At 34.6% G+C, this 15,245-nt stretch overlaps 2 protein-coding genes and 1 non-coding gene across 3 annotated transcripts; 1 reads left to right on the forward strand and 2 right to left on the reverse strand.

Annotated features, from left to right (window-relative positions):
* Positions 1-1,657: 1,657 nt before the first annotated feature.
* LOC146887207 (receptor-like protein EIX2) lies at positions 1,658-5,495 on the reverse strand. The gene is made up of 2 exons (XM_085672396.1): positions 2,150-5,495; positions 1,658-2,042 (listed from the first exon to the last, which is right to left on the reverse strand). The coding sequence occupies exon 1, from the start codon at positions 4,604-4,606 to the stop codon at positions 2,153-2,155; it is 2,454 nt and encodes an 817-aa protein (XP_085528522.1). The 5' UTR covers positions 4,607-5,495; the 3' UTR covers positions 1,658-2,042; positions 2,150-2,152.
* Positions 5,496-10,489: 4,994 nt separating this feature from the next.
* On the forward strand, positions 10,490-13,258 carry LOC146887208 (uncharacterized). Its single transcript, XM_085672061.1, has one exon. It carries the CDS (start codon positions 10,490-10,492, stop codon positions 13,256-13,258), a length of 2,769 nt encoding a protein of 922 aa, XP_085528187.1.
* LOC146887209 (small nucleolar RNA R71) lies at positions 11,033-11,139 on the reverse strand. Its single transcript, XR_014994711.1, has one exon. It is a non-coding gene; the product is annotated as a small nucleolar RNA R71 (small nucleolar RNA).
* Positions 13,259-15,245: the final 1,987 nt, after the last annotated feature.

Genomic DNA, 15,245 nt, shown 5'->3' on the forward strand with positions numbered 1-15,245 from the left:
AAATAAAATATTTATAATAAATTTAATTATAATTTTATAATTTAAAATTTTTAAAATCTCGTGTACCGTGTGCGTTGCACGATTAGAAATGCTAGTTTCTAAATCAAAGGAAAATCGAAGGACCACTAAAGTTATGTGAGACCAAAGAAATAAATAATTGTCATGTGTCTTGTTTTCCTACTTTTGCAATATGTATTATGTCTCGGTCTGATATTAAACATTATTCAATAACGATTCTTTTCGCATTCAAGTAATACGTTTCACATTTTTTTTTAATCTTTTTATATTGGATATAGGGCTAATAATCGGTTGACTAGAGTAAATACTAACATATCTAAGAAAAAAAATGATAAATTTTAGTAAAAAAAAATAATTCCATTAGTTTTCTTTCAACTCCAATAATGGTTGAAAACTGAACTTGCATTTGATCTGTAATGATTTTCACTTGTGTATTGAAAAAAAAATAGTGTTAATTAATTATCATTCTAATAAACAAATTAGTAATTATGGCATACCAAAGGTGTACTTATTAACATCAATTATCAATTATTGATTAAGTTGAAACAAAATTAACATAATTAAAATTGAAAATAAAGCGAAATAATGATGGTTCCCTGTCCAACCGTTGTGATAAAAGCGCATAATGTTGTGCAAGCTCGTGATGAAAGGAAATATTCTAATATGAAAAAGGATGATGAGTAAGTTTAAATTATAAAGAAAATCAAAGAAGTTAATAATAAATCTTTCAAAGCAAAAACTTCTAAAATTGAAGGCATTTTATGAAATGATAAATCTTTTAAGATGTTATGCCTTTTTCCAGGTACAATATACATTTATTTAAGTCTGTATAGATATGAAGAGTTTGGTGCATACCTAATTAGGACACAAACTTACAAAATATTAGGGTCATATAAAATATTAGGGTCATATAATATGGAAGATGAGGGGTTATATAATAAATTCTATATTTACTGGAAAAATAAACAATTGACCCCGTTGCAAAAGATGAAAAAACAATTGACCTCATTGCAAAAGATGTGTTGTCGAGGAAGCACGAAACGCAAAGATAAATGTCTACATCTAAATGATCGTTAACACCTAAAGATTATTGGTTTGGAGCAATCCAAACTGTAATCCATACGAATTATTATTCAACAATATAGAGGTGATGAGAGATTCATTCAAAATTTGATCCAAAAATTTTTTCTTTTCAAATGTGGATTTAGATAATATACAAATTTAAATGAGTGTGGACTTAATTAAACGAGTGTATATTATACACGGAGTTAAAAACGTGGAATGATTTTTGTGTAGAAAATCATGAACCCTTTTTATAATAGTTTTTTTTTTACGTAATTTTATTATAGATTCGATGTAATCTCCCCGTATTTTATTTTTTCCCTTTCCTTATTATTTTTTAATAAAAATTTCATGTACGGTTACGTATGACTAACATGAATTTAATTGAAAAATAGTCTTTGTTATAAATAAAAATATAATTAGTTTTTAAATTAAAGTTTAAATTGGTCGCTACCATTATGTATTAAGGTTTTTGCTACTTACTATTATTGATTTTAATTTAGTCTCTAATTTTAAATTAGATACTAATTTAAACACAAATTCTTTAATAATTAAATAAACAAAAGTAAACTTATCATGTTGAGAATGGGTGGGGAGTTTGAATTCATCCCTTCAATTCAGTCTGGACTAGGACGATGAGAAATAAAATTCTTAAATAAAAATAATCACTTCATCCCTTTTGAGTGGACTAGGATGATGAGGAAGCAGAGTCAGAGGAGAGAAAGGAGTTAGAGGCGGGGTGAAGTTGGAGAAGAAGAGAGGAGGGTGAAATACGTGATTGTATAAAATTCTAAATTGTTCTTTTATACTCAAAAACTTTGTTCTTGAAGTGAAACCATCGCTATTAATTTGTTCTTCTCATGGCAGAAGAGCATCGCTATTAATTCAATACTGCATATCCTACATCCAACAAGTCATGAAGCTTTCATCACAGATTGCAATTTGAAGCTAACCCTCCAAAACTGCAAATTTTGTGCGATGTCAAAAGAAGACATTGATTTATTTAAATAATAAATCAGAGAAATAAACATTGCAAAGTTAAAACAGAGAAGTTAATGGAATAGCATACCTGTTATCCTTTATTGCACTTGGCTACGTTCAATTCAACCCTTATAAGTATATAGTCTGTCACTCTGTTTAATACTCTCATGTAAGCAATTCTCCATGGTTGCCAAAGTAGTATTGTCCCTAATAAGCTCCAAAAGCCTATGAAGAATCCTAGTCCCAAACTCATGCATAACGCTCCATAGAAAATTGAATTTTCATCTTCTTCATCATCAACTTCTGCTGCTCCTTGAGGCATTGCTGTTGTACTGTCTCCAGGGCAACTTTTGTTTAGTTGCTCACCACAAAGACCAAGATTTCCTCTAAAACTAGAGGCATCAAATGTTTGCAACTGTCTTCCCCAAGGGATTTTTCCATTCAGATCATTGTTTGACAAATTCAACACAGCAAGACGATCAATTTTGGAGAGAGAAGAAGGAATTTTTCCATACAAATGATTTCTTGATAAGTCAAGAAATTCTAGTGAATTTAAATTCCCAATATCAAAAGGAATTTCTCCATCTAGCTTATTTCTTGATATGTTCAAAGAAACTAATCCAAGTAACTTCGTAACCTCTTTTGGTATTTCACCTGTTAAATCATTACTCGAGAGATCAATGCTCTTCAAAAGATACTCCGGATTTAGAAACACGCGTTCCTGTCCTTTCCACATCAATAACACATTAGAGTCATAAGTACCTTCTATAACTTCAGATCTGTTTATTACTGTTCTATCCATCATTGCAGTAAAATTACTCAAGCATGTTGGAATTCCTTTGGACAAGTTGTTTCTTGAAAGATCCAAAACAAGAATTCTCCTCAACTGACAGAGATGTACAGGAACACTTCCAAAGAAGCGATTCGATCGCAAGCTCAAGATTTTCAATTGCTGTAAACTATCTCCAATCCATGAAGGTATTAGACCAGGAATCAAATTTTCGCTTAAGTCTAATGTCTCTAAATGCGTGTAATTTTTCAATGTTTGTGGTAGCTCTCCGGTTAAACTGTTATTTCGTAAGAGCAAAGCTCCCAAATTAACAAGAGCACCCATCGACTTTGGAATGATCCCAGACAAATTATTATTGCTTAGATCAAGAAATTCCAGTGAACTTAGATGTTCCCAACAGTTCGGCAATTGACCCTTTATTTGATTATTTGATAAATCTAGCACGTTGATGTTTGCAGTTGCTCCTTTTCCACATACAAATGCATCCAAATCTGAAATCATATTTTGGGAAAGATCCAAGGAGCCAACTTGTGACAAAAAAGTAGGAACTCCACCTTCAAGTTGATTTGAATTTAGAATTACTGTATTTCTGTCTGCCTTGGTAAGCTTGATTGGTAAATTTGGGATTATACCTTTGAGACTGTTGTAAGACATGTTCAAAGTACTTATAGATTGTAACTTGTTCCAAAACCAATCTGGTACATAGTCATCAATCTCAGCATCAGAAATATCTACAAAGCTTAAGCGGCTTTGAGTCAGGAGCCAACTTGGAAAACTAGGACCCAACTTGCAAGAAGCTAGTTCCAAATTAAATAATTGGAAAGGTGGAATCCAGGTTGTTGAGAACTTTAGCGACAATGAGTTGTGTGATAAGTCTAAATCCATCAATTTGGACAAATTTGTAAAATACAGTTCATAGATGTCACCCTCCAAGTTATTCTCCCGCAGGTGAAGAATCTCCAACTCATACAACAGCTCGATGCTTTTTGGTATTTCTCCGGTTAACCTATTATTAGAAAGATCTAATATCCTCAAAGATGACAACAGTGAAGAGTTTTCAATGAGGCTAGAAATTTTCCCAGTTAAGTTGTTACTTCGAAGGTGTAACTCTTGTAGTGTGCATATATTTCCCAGGGATGCTGGGATCTGACCATGCAGTTTGTTGTAGGAAAGGGAAAGAACTTCAAGAAAGTTCATTGCATTCCCAAATCCATCTGGAATAGGACCTTCTAACAAATTACCGTTAAGGGAAAGTGCATGAAGATTGGTGGTGAAGTTGGAAATCAATTGAAGTATGGTCGATGACTTCAATGCATTAAAGGAGAGATCAAGGGTGACAAGAGAAGTTGAAGACTTTCCCATGGAAGCAGATGGAACAAGAAAATTTTCATCAGCAAGACTGCAGTCTACCAGATAAAGCTCTTGTAGTGTGGAGCTGAAGTTGAAATTTCCTTGAATCGTTGAGGATATCAGGTTATTGACAGAGAGATCAAGGACCATAAGAGAAGGAAAGTTTAGATAATAAGGAAAGGAAAAGACATTATTCTCACGAAAATAAAGCTCTTGGAGATTATGGCTATGGTTGACCAACAATTTAAATGTTGATGACGTCAACATATTACCAGAGAGATCAAGTATGGAAAGAGAAGTGGAAAGGTTGGAATGAGAAGGAAACAAAGATGAAACATCCTTATCTGAAAGACTACAACGGATTAGACTCAACTCTCTCAAGTTTGAAATAAGCTCACTAATCATTTGTAGCCAGTGACGAGAGTAAGCAAGATTAGTGAATGAATCCAGACCAAGAGTTGTTAGTAAAGAAAGAGAAGATAGCCATTTTTCACCATTAACTGTAAGATCAAAATTGCCACCAAGTTTAAGAGTATGCAAGAGAGGAAGATTTCCAACCTTGAAAGGGATTGCTCCAGACAGCAATGTAAACCCAAAACTAAGATACTGCAACTTTGAGAGATTTCCAAGCTGATAAGGAATTTCTCCTTGGAGATAATAATTGTCACTTAGATCTAAATATTGTAAACTTGCAAGTTTCCCTAGTTGATAAGGGATTGCTCCATCGAGAGAATTTCCTTTAAGATCAAGATACTGCAACTTTGACAGATTTCCCAGTTCATAAGGAATCCCCCATAAAAATTCACTTTTGATAGATTGAGATATCTTAATTTTTTGAAGGAGTCCATTTGCTGAGGGAGCTGCGTTCTACTATAATCAAAATTATTGCTAAGATCCAAATATTCCATGTTTTTCAAGTCAATCAATGAAGTAAGACTGATTGAACCTGTCAAAAAATGAATCTTGGAACCACGAAGATTAAGAATTCGTACGTCACCTGTTTCATTGTTGCATTGAATGCCTCTCCATTTGCAGCAATCTCTGTTACTGTCATCATCCCTCCATGTGGACAGCATGCCAGAACGATCAATGAGGCCTTGTTTGAAGTTGAGAAGTGAGTCTCTCTCCCTCTCTATGCACTTCACATGTGATGATGACGAGATGAATGCATGAATGAGCACTTGGGTATGTAAAACGAGTATTGATAATGCAAACAATGCTTTTAGTATGAAAGAAGCCATTACAATTTTCCAGATATGAACTTTCTGCTATGCTATGAACTTTGATAAGTGAAAAAACAGAAGTACTACAAATGATGATTTGCAATGTGATGACAATCCAGGAACAGGGTTTAACAGTCTGTACACAGTTGTGTAGCTAAGACTTCATTTCCGTCTTTGTTGACTACTACGAGTCAAATAAGAAAGAAAGTCTTTGTTGACTACTACAAGTCAAATATGGAAGAAAGTTTCGCAGGTAAAATTAATTAAATGGGAAACAAAATCAAAGGAAACTAACTCTTAAATCAAGCTATCAAATGAAATAATGAGAATAAAGATGAATATGATAAACACTATTATTTTTATTTCAACTACATAATTAAGCAATGAGAAAGTATATAACATGGTGAAAACATTTTAATTATCTATATTTCTATATTATTATTTATTATTATATTTATATCTCAATTATAACTATACATTAAGATATACAACTTTTTTGTGTTATTTTTTTATTTTTCAATTTTACTTTTTTAATAATTAATTTTTAAATTTAAATAATTATACTCGTAATAAAAAGAATTCTTTAATCATTTTAATATAATATTTTTTATTTCAATAACTAAAATTTATTTTATCTAAAAGAAAAATTATTTCACAATACTACTTATAATTAAAATTTATTTTGTATATAACTATTATATATATATATATATATATATATATAAAATTTTATATATTTATTTTTCAATTTTATGCCTTTAATTATTACTTTTAAAATTAAAAAAATGTATATACATATAAAAATGCCTACATTCATCCATATGTGCGTCATAGCGTCTATATAATTGCGCTAGTATATATATTCTATTCTATTATATTATATTATATATATATATATATATATATATATATATATATATATATATATAAAAAGAGGATTTTTTTTGTGTGTCTACTTTCTTTTTCAATTTTATCCAAATAAGTGACTTTTTTCAGTTTTAACATCTTTTATTTAATATTTTCAACTTTTTTTAAACTAAATAAATAAAATTATCTACAGAAATAAATAAAAATAAAAATTAATCATATTTATTTTTATAATTATAGTTCTATTTTTTTTTTCATTATATAAAGGGGAATCCTTTTTTTGTACACATTTTGTTTTCAATTTTTATATTGTAAATAAGTCTTTTTAAAATTAAAATAATTAATTTTCCAATTTTAACGTTTTAAATGACATTTTTTTTAAAATTGGTATTTTTCATTTGACTCATTTTTTAAATTTAACCATTTCTTAAAATTAAAATAATTATCTATAATAAATTTATAAAAATTATTTATATTTACTTTTAGAATTATGGTAATAATAAATTTATTAGTTTTTGTTATCATAAAAAAGGTGAATGTAAGGAGATAAAAAATAATGAAGAGTAGTAGTATTAAGAGATGATACTCTATTATTTTATTACTAAAAGTTAGACAATTAATAGAATTTTGTTGTAATTGAGTTTAATTTTATAATTCTAAAACTTTTTTTAAACTCTTTTTCTACCTTCTCTCTAGATCTATAACTCCATCCTTCATCTGTTTGAGTATTGAAGTATGTCATAAGACTCTTGGCAGCAAGGTCTATGTTCCTACCCAATTAGTTTGTCGAACATAGAAAGTTCATCATTTATTCTCTTTAGAGTCTTTTAGATTTTTGTACTGAATGTGTGAGGTTAGGAGGTTGTATGTGTCATCTCAAAGCTTTAGATGAATTTATGCTCAATTAGGATTGTTAGGGTATTCATTTGAGCTTTGCTTGTATAGATATTCCTTTATATGTGATTAGAGGCTCCTAGAGGCAGAAAAGTAATGTTTGCTTGCTCATAATCAAGTAAAGGAAGTTAGTTATTTAAAATTGATTGCATTGTCAAGTGGTATTGTGGTCAATTATGTTTTAGAATAGATGAATTTGTGTGTGGTGTGAATTTTTGGTTTGATAATATGATTTAGCGGATTGGTTGAATTGATGACTTAGGTAGATTGTGATGTGTAATTGTGGTTTGTTGTGACGTTTATCTTAAAGATCGATAAATTTGGCTTAATTAGTTTTAGTTTGTACATTTAGGCTTATAATTGCCATATGAGGTTAATTGAACAGACTTACCAATTTGATATGAAGTTTGATTTATGTTGACTCTTTGGGTGAATGCTTTACTCGTTGAGCGAGAGCATAATTTGTGAAGTTAGGGAGGCAGGGGAAGCTTTATTCATTGGGCGAGTGAATCTCTCATAGCAAAAGTGTTTTATTTGAAAGTCAAAGGGGTGTTTTACTTGCTGGAGAGATTGTAACGTCCAAATTTAGTAGAATAAATCTAATAAATAAAACGTCGCATGTTTATTGTATAACATAGAGCACCAACAGAAAATATACTGAAAGGAATACCCAAAGGCACAACAGAATGCCTCGAATAGGAATTGAGAAAAATAAATGGCAAAAGGATCGCTCATAGAGCAAGAAACTACCTAGGCATTAGCGCCTCAAAAGTTGCTAAAAAGATAGCTATAAATAACACTTCTAAACTGGAAAGCAACATCACCACCATCTGAACGATCTCTAGGAATTTCCACATCTACTCACACCAAGGTTTTAGTGATCATTGCAAAAAGGAAAAGCCAAATAGAGAAACAGACACCAAGCAGAAAGGGTAAGCTAGAGCAAAAGATTTTTAATCGTATTATTGAGCAAGTAAATGTTAAATCAGGTTATAAACATACGAACCAGTAAGCACCCAAGCCATGTGATAGCAAACAAATGCAAGACCTTCTGACTCAAATATTCAGATTATACTTTTGATATAGAATTCTAATGGAAGTATGCGCATGTGCTAGTTCTAAACTCTGCAAAGTCTAGACACAAGGGGTTATTGATAAGTGCCAAAAAGGAAAGAAAAGAAAACAACAAAAAGAGATAAGAGTGAATTATGAATGAAAAAGAAACTTGGTGTATTGAGGTCTGAATTGTGAGGAATGGAGAGTAGAATTGGGTTTGAATTGTAGTTATGCTCTCTTTTCTAAGTTGTGCTTTTGGTAATCTTGAAAAACCATTATTCTTGAAAGCCTAGCCTCATTACAACCTTGAAAAGACCTTAAGATCCATGCTGAATGTGTGTTTGTGGTTAAATTGAAAATGACTAGCAATTTTGATTTGTTGAAATCCAATGGAAAATGAGAGAAACACATGCCTGTGAGATTTAAGAGAGAATTTCCTTGGTTAGAATCATTTGTTCTTACAATTGGTTTTCCTGAAAAATTGGCTGCACTCTTATCCTACTGTCGTTTGATAATTGGATTCACCATTTGCTTCTGATCTTGAATCTGTGGTTTGGGATGCAAAAGTTGTTTGGACAGGATCTATGAAAATGATTTCTCCATAACCAATTTCAGTTTTAGTTTTGAATGGCTGTTGATTTTGTTACTTTGCTTGAGGACAAGCAAGATGCTAGGTTGGGGGGAGTTGATAAGTGCCAAAATTCAGTAAAGATTCATAACAAACTCTGGCACTTATGCTTTAAATTTGTGTTCATTTCATATTAATTCTCTCTAAACCTAAGTTTCAATCACATGCTTCCAAGTTTTGATTTAAAGAAATCATTTGATCCTATTTTGTGTGTTTTTCAGGAAAGACTAAAGAGAACTCAAGAAGAGTGAAGGAGAAAGCAAGAAACAGAGAAAATAGGGAAGGAATGCTGTCAACGTCGCTCAAAACCAAAGCATTATCGCCTAAGCTAAAGCCATTGCCGCCATTCTCGCTTAAGCGACGCAGAATCTCGCTTAAGCGAGAGTTCGTGCAGTGGAGGCTCTCTCTTGCCGCCATACTCGCCCAAGCGAGTTCAGATGCTGCCAATCCCGCCTAAGCGAGATCCTTTCTTCAGCTTGAAGTACTCTTGCTCGCCTAAGCGAGATCCTTTCTTCAGCTTGAAGTACTCTTGCTCGCCTAAGCGAGATGTTGGCTTCAGCACATCTCGCCCAAGCGAGAGGCTTTCTTTAGGATGAAGAATGCTATCTCGCTCAAGCGAGACTTAGGTAGCTTGAGCGAGACTTCGTGGGTATATATTCTCAGTGCATCAGAAAGTGAGGGAGTTGGAGATTTTGGGGAGAAAAACTGCAGAATTGCTGGAGCTGTGACCACGAGCTACAGAGTTCACATTTTCTTCTTCTTCTTTAGCTCTTAGGATTTTGATAGCTACCATGAGTGGCTAATCTCTTTCCTTGGGATTGAATGTAATCTACTCAAACTTGGATGTAATCTGGTGATATTTATATATAGCATTTCTGTTTTACTCAGTATTGGTATTATTGTTCTGCTCTTAATGCTTACTTCTATCTGATCAATAGATGTTTTGATTTTGATTTTTAGATCTGATTGGAAAGTATTTCTGAAAATCTGATTTGAACAATGATACTTGATATACTGTGATGCTAGGAATAGATCTCAATATATCAATTGCTTTTAACACTCGACCGTAATGCTGGATAGTTTGCTGAATATGTGAGGAATCAATATTCAGGAAACTAATCTTATGAATTTTATACACGAGGGATCGGTATAAATGATTTTTGAGTGTGCCTCAATATTGGTATTTTCAGATGTTATATATATTATATTCATCCAGATTACAGACAAGGGAGATAGATGAAATTCAATCCCAGTTTCTTTTATTGATCTTTTAACTAATTTTTTGTTTTACTGTATTTTATCTGTGCAATTTAGTTTAACTGCTGATAATCCATCGAATTAAAATTTCTGCATATATATGCTGATTGAGATAATTATTAATTTTCACTGAATCCGTTCCTCGTGGGTTCGACACTCTTACTTCAAATCATTATACTACAGTTGACTTTTGGTACGCTTGCCAAGAGGCCAACAAGTATTTTTGGCGCCGTTGCCGGGGAGCGGTGTTCTTTTGAAATTTTTAGTTATCTCATCCAGCTTTGTGTATATTTTTTTTCTTCTTTATTAGATAGCTTATTAAATTTTTCCTTTGTACTAATCCTTGCTTGAGCTGTTTGATTTATGCTCTTAAGAGGTCAGGTTTCTGAAGATCGATTAGCATTTGACCCGGAGATAGAAAAGACAGCTAGAAGGAACAGAGGCAAAAGCAAAAAGAAGCAAGGAAAGACAAGGGAAGAATCTTCCAGTACTTCCATCACACCTCAATCAGAAAACATGGAGAATCAAAGACCAGCTCCAGCCAGAAAGACACTTGGAGACTATGCTATGCAGCAAGGGCCAAGATATTTTTCTAGCATAGCAATACCATCCACCACCAAAACTTTGGAGATGAAGCCAGCCTTCCTCAGCTTAATCAGTTCTCATCAATTCACTGGAATGGATAATGAAGATCCATATACTCACCTTTCTACATTCTATGAATTGATAGGAACCATGGGCTTTCAAGAAGGAGATCTTGAGCATGTATACATGCGTTTGTTTCCTTTTTCTTTGGCAGGTAAAGCAAAGGAATGGCTTAAGTCACATCCAAACCAGAGTTTGAACAGTTGGAAGGATGTTGAGGAGAAATTCTTGAACAGATTCTTTCCACCATCTCGCTACATCAAAGCCAAAGCTGATATTTCGACGTTTAGGCAAGGACCAGATGAGCCATTCTGCGAAGCTTGGGAGCAGTTCAATTCCTTATTGAGGAAATGCCCAAATCACGGATTTGAGGATATTGCTCAGCTGAACATATTCTGTAATGGTCTGAGGCCTGACACCAAGATGATATTAGATGCAGCAGCAGGTGGAACAATGATGAGTGTAGATGCGGAGCAAGCAACAAGAATCATTGAGGCATTAGCATCCACAGATCATCAAGCCCAGCATAATAGGCAAACTGTTCAGAGGAAAGGAGTGTTTGATCTTAGTACTACAGATGCGATCTTAGCTCAAAATAAAATTCTGACTCAACAGATTAAAGCACTGACGAAGCAGATGTCTAAATTGCCAGAGCAGTTGCAAGTTGTGCAATCTTCTCCCAGTCAACAACCCATGAGATGTGACTTTTGTGAAGGCGATCATCCAAATGGTCATTGTTCTTATCAGAATAGCTCACAAGGAGAAGTTCAATATGTGAGCAACCAAGGAAGACCAGGAAATTTCTCCAACAATAACAACTTTTCACAAGGGTGGAGAAACAACCCAAATCAGAATTTTGGATGGAAGCAAGATGTTGGTCCTTCACACAGACAACCTCCTTATCAACAGCAGCAACAACAGTATCCTTTTGTGCATGATCGAACAACTAAATTGGAGGATACTCTAGAAAAGTTTATGCAAGCTTCTTTGACTAATCAGAAAAATACAGAAGCTTCAATCAGAAATCTTGAAGTACAGGTTGGACAGTTGGCTAAGCAATTATCAGATCAGCAAGCAGGTCAATTTTCAGCCAACACTCAGACTAATCCGAAGGAGCACTGTAATTCAATTACTACCAGAAGTGGTAAGATTGTGGGAAGAGGGATTGGAGACAACCTGGTTGTAGAGGAGGAGGTGTTGGAGGAACCAGAGAGAGAGAAAGAAAAAAATGAGTGTGAGGGAGAGGAAGAAAAAAATAAAAGAGAGTTTGTAAATAGAAGAGAAGAAAAAGAAGAAAAAAATAAAAATAAGGAGAAAAAGAAGGAGAAGGGTGAGAAACAGGTACCCCAGTTGAAAAACCTTCCATACCCTCAAAACCCTTCCAAAAAGGACAAAGAGAGGCAGTTTGCAAGGTTCATGGATATTTTCAAGCGACTGCAGATTAATATTCCTTTTTTGGATGCTATGGAGCAGATGCCAACTTATGCAAAATTCATGAAAGAGCTCTTAACAAAGAAAAGAAAATTTTCTGAAGAGACAGTGGAGCTGGAAGCAGGGTGCAGTGCTATAATCCAGAAATCATTACCTCAGAAATCCAAAGACCCTGGGAGCTTCACAATTCCAGTCACAATTGGAACATTGCCAGTAGATAAAGCATTGCTCGACTTGGGTGCAAGTATAAATTTGATGCCTCTGTCTATGCTACAGAGAATAGGAGGTATAGAAGTAAAGCCTACAAGGATGACATTGCAATTAGCTGACAGATCTTTGAAGTATCCATATGGAGTGGCAGAAGATGTTTTAGTTAAAGTTGACAAATTCATATTCCTAGTCGATTTTGTTGTGATGGATATTGAGGAAGACATTGAAGTCCCTCTGATACTGGGAAGACCTTTCATGAAAACAGCCAATGTCATTATTGATGTTGATGATGGCAAACTGAAGGTCAGAGTGCAGGATGATGAAGTCAACTTTACTGTATTCGAGGCAATGCAACATACTAAAGACAAACAACAATGTTTCAAAGTGGATGTGATAGATGAAACTTTTTTATCAGCTAGGAAGCAAGTGACAAAAGCAAACCCTTTAAAAAAGGCTTTAGCTGGTGTTCATGATGATGAGGCAGCAGAAGAAAAGAGAAAATTACAGCTACAAGAATTGGAGGAAATGAGACTCAGCGCCTATGAGTCCTCTAAGCTCTACAAGGAAAAGATGAAGGCTTATCATGATAAGAAAATTCTCAAAAGAGAATTTTATCCAAGCCAATCAGTGTTATGGTTCAATTCCAGGTTGAGATTATTCCCTGGAAAGCTAAAATCAAAGTGGTCAGGACCATTCCTTGTCAAAGACGTGAAATCCTATGGAACCATTGAGCTAGAGGATCCTGAATCTAAAAAGAGCTGGGTTGTAAACGGGCAAAGGTTGAAGCCCTATCTGGATGGTGAGATTGATAGGCTCGCCACAATCATTCAACTTGATGAACCTTAAATGAAACAGGCGTCAGGCTCGTGACGTTAAACAAGCGCTTCTTGGGAGGCAACCCAGTGTTTTAATTATGTTTTTGCACTTTAATTTCATCTTGTGTGATTAAATGTGTTTGTGTATGTAAGTATGTGTTTGTGTTTAAAGTTCGATGTTTGTGTGTAAAAAGGTGAATTTTAGCATCCAATCATCTCAATAAGGCAAACCATGCACTTTTAGTGTTTTCAAACAAAACTGGTGTTTTAAGCATGGGAATGAGTTTTGGTGCCAGAATTGAGATCATCAAATGCTAAAAATTGCCTTGTTTTGGCCAAATTGTGAAATTTGAGTTTAAAAACTTGATTTTGAGTTTGTTGATGTGAAACCTTTTAGAATGATAAAGAATTGATTGAAGTATGGCTTGGTGTGTGTTTATGAGTTAATTGGACTGAAAGGATTATGAAATGGCTGAGTGAAAGTGAACCAAAAATTGAAAAGTGGCAAAATCAGTGTGTGTGAAAACTGCATGAAAATCTCGCCCAAGCTAAACATATCTCGCCTGGGCGAGATATGCAGAACCTGAGCCAACCAATTTTGCTGATATACTCGCTTAAGCGAGTAGTTGCTCGCCTGGGCGAGAATGCCCTGCACCAGGGGTGATTTGGACGACACAGTCTCGCCTGCGCGAGACTTTTTGAATTTTCCTCTCACGCTCATCTCGCTTAAGCGAGACTGAGTCGCTTAAGCGAGAATTCGCGTTTAAGTGAGGGACAGGGGCAGAATTCACTCACTTTTCTTTCCCCAAACTCTCACTCACAACTCTCGCCCAGAATTCTCCCCTCCTCAGCTTTGAGCGTGCCATCACTCAGTCTTTTCTCTGCATTTTAACTCAAAATTTTCTTGCTCCTTTTGCTAATTCCTCTTCAAGGTAAGTTCTACTCCTCATTCTCTACATTTCCATCAAGCATAGTCACGTTTTTGTGCTCTTGCAAACCCTAGGTAGTGCCCATATTTTGTTTGCTGCATTTTGTGTTTATGTTATGAGTTTTAATATGAATTGTTGCTGTAGCAGAATAATGTGGGTTGTTTATGCGCGAATTGGTTCAAAAATTTCATATTTTAAGAGTGTATTCAAGCTGTTTGACAAAATGTGTGACTTAATTTCGTTTTGGTTGGTCATTTAAGTTGTGAAAGCTGACATGGCATGCTTTTGGTGGGTTGAATTTCATCCTTGCAGGTCCATGGCTAGAACAAAGACAACAGCTAGACTTCCCACTACTGAAACCAGCAAAGGGAAGAGGAGAAGACGTGCAAGTAGCTCTTCTCCTGAAAGGCCAATAAGCAACCGTTTTAGGGACCTCGAAAGAGAAGAACGGTATGAGAAGATAAAGAACTGGGTCTTTATCAAAGAAAGAAAGGTGGTCCTACTTCCGGATGAATATGATCCATTCTTGAATGGCCTTATCAAGAGGAATTGGATGAAGTTGGCTGACCCGCTTCCTAAATTTGATCCAGAGATTGCGAGGGAGTTCTATGCAAATGCTTATTCTGAGGACAATCCTGGTGAGAAGAGATCTAAAGTTAGGGGGAGGTGGGTAAACTATGATCGAGCTGCCATCAGTGAATTCCTTGGTAATCCACTACCTCTACAACCAGGGCAACGCTGTGACTTCACAACAAGAAGGAGGAGTCATGAACCTTATGATGAAAATGAAGTAGCACTCCTTATATGCGCTGCCAACCGATCTTATCAAGTCGGACCCACTGGAAATCCCCTCAGAATTCTAAGAGGAGATATGAAAACCTTAGCCCAAGTCTGGACCACATTCTTACTTGCAAACATAGTGCCCATTGGTCACGTGTCAAACTTGAATGTTCCTAGATGTCATCTCTTTTATTGCATAATGAGGGAGGATCTGACTGTTGACATCGCCACAATTATCTCTGAAGAAATCCACAAATTTGTGAGATACGAAGTCAACACTAGGAATGACAAGGCAAAAGGTGCTTTGGG

This window comes from Vigna unguiculata, chromosome 4 (genome assembly GCF_037176805.1).
Source record: "Vigna unguiculata cultivar grain cowpea cultivar isolate G323 ecotype 2 chromosome 4, ASM3717680v1, whole genome shotgun sequence".
Lineage (NCBI taxonomy): Eukaryota > Viridiplantae > Streptophyta > Magnoliopsida > Fabales > Fabaceae > Vigna > Vigna unguiculata.

Coding starts and splice junctions, on each gene's coding strand:
- LOC146887207 (XM_085672396.1), bottom strand. CDS start 4,606: ATGATTAGTGAGCTTATTTCAAACTTGAGAGAGTTGAGTCTAATCCGT.
- LOC146887208 (XM_085672061.1), top strand. CDS start 10,490: ATGCTCTTAAGAGGTCAGGTTTCTGAAGATCGATTAGCATTTGACCCG.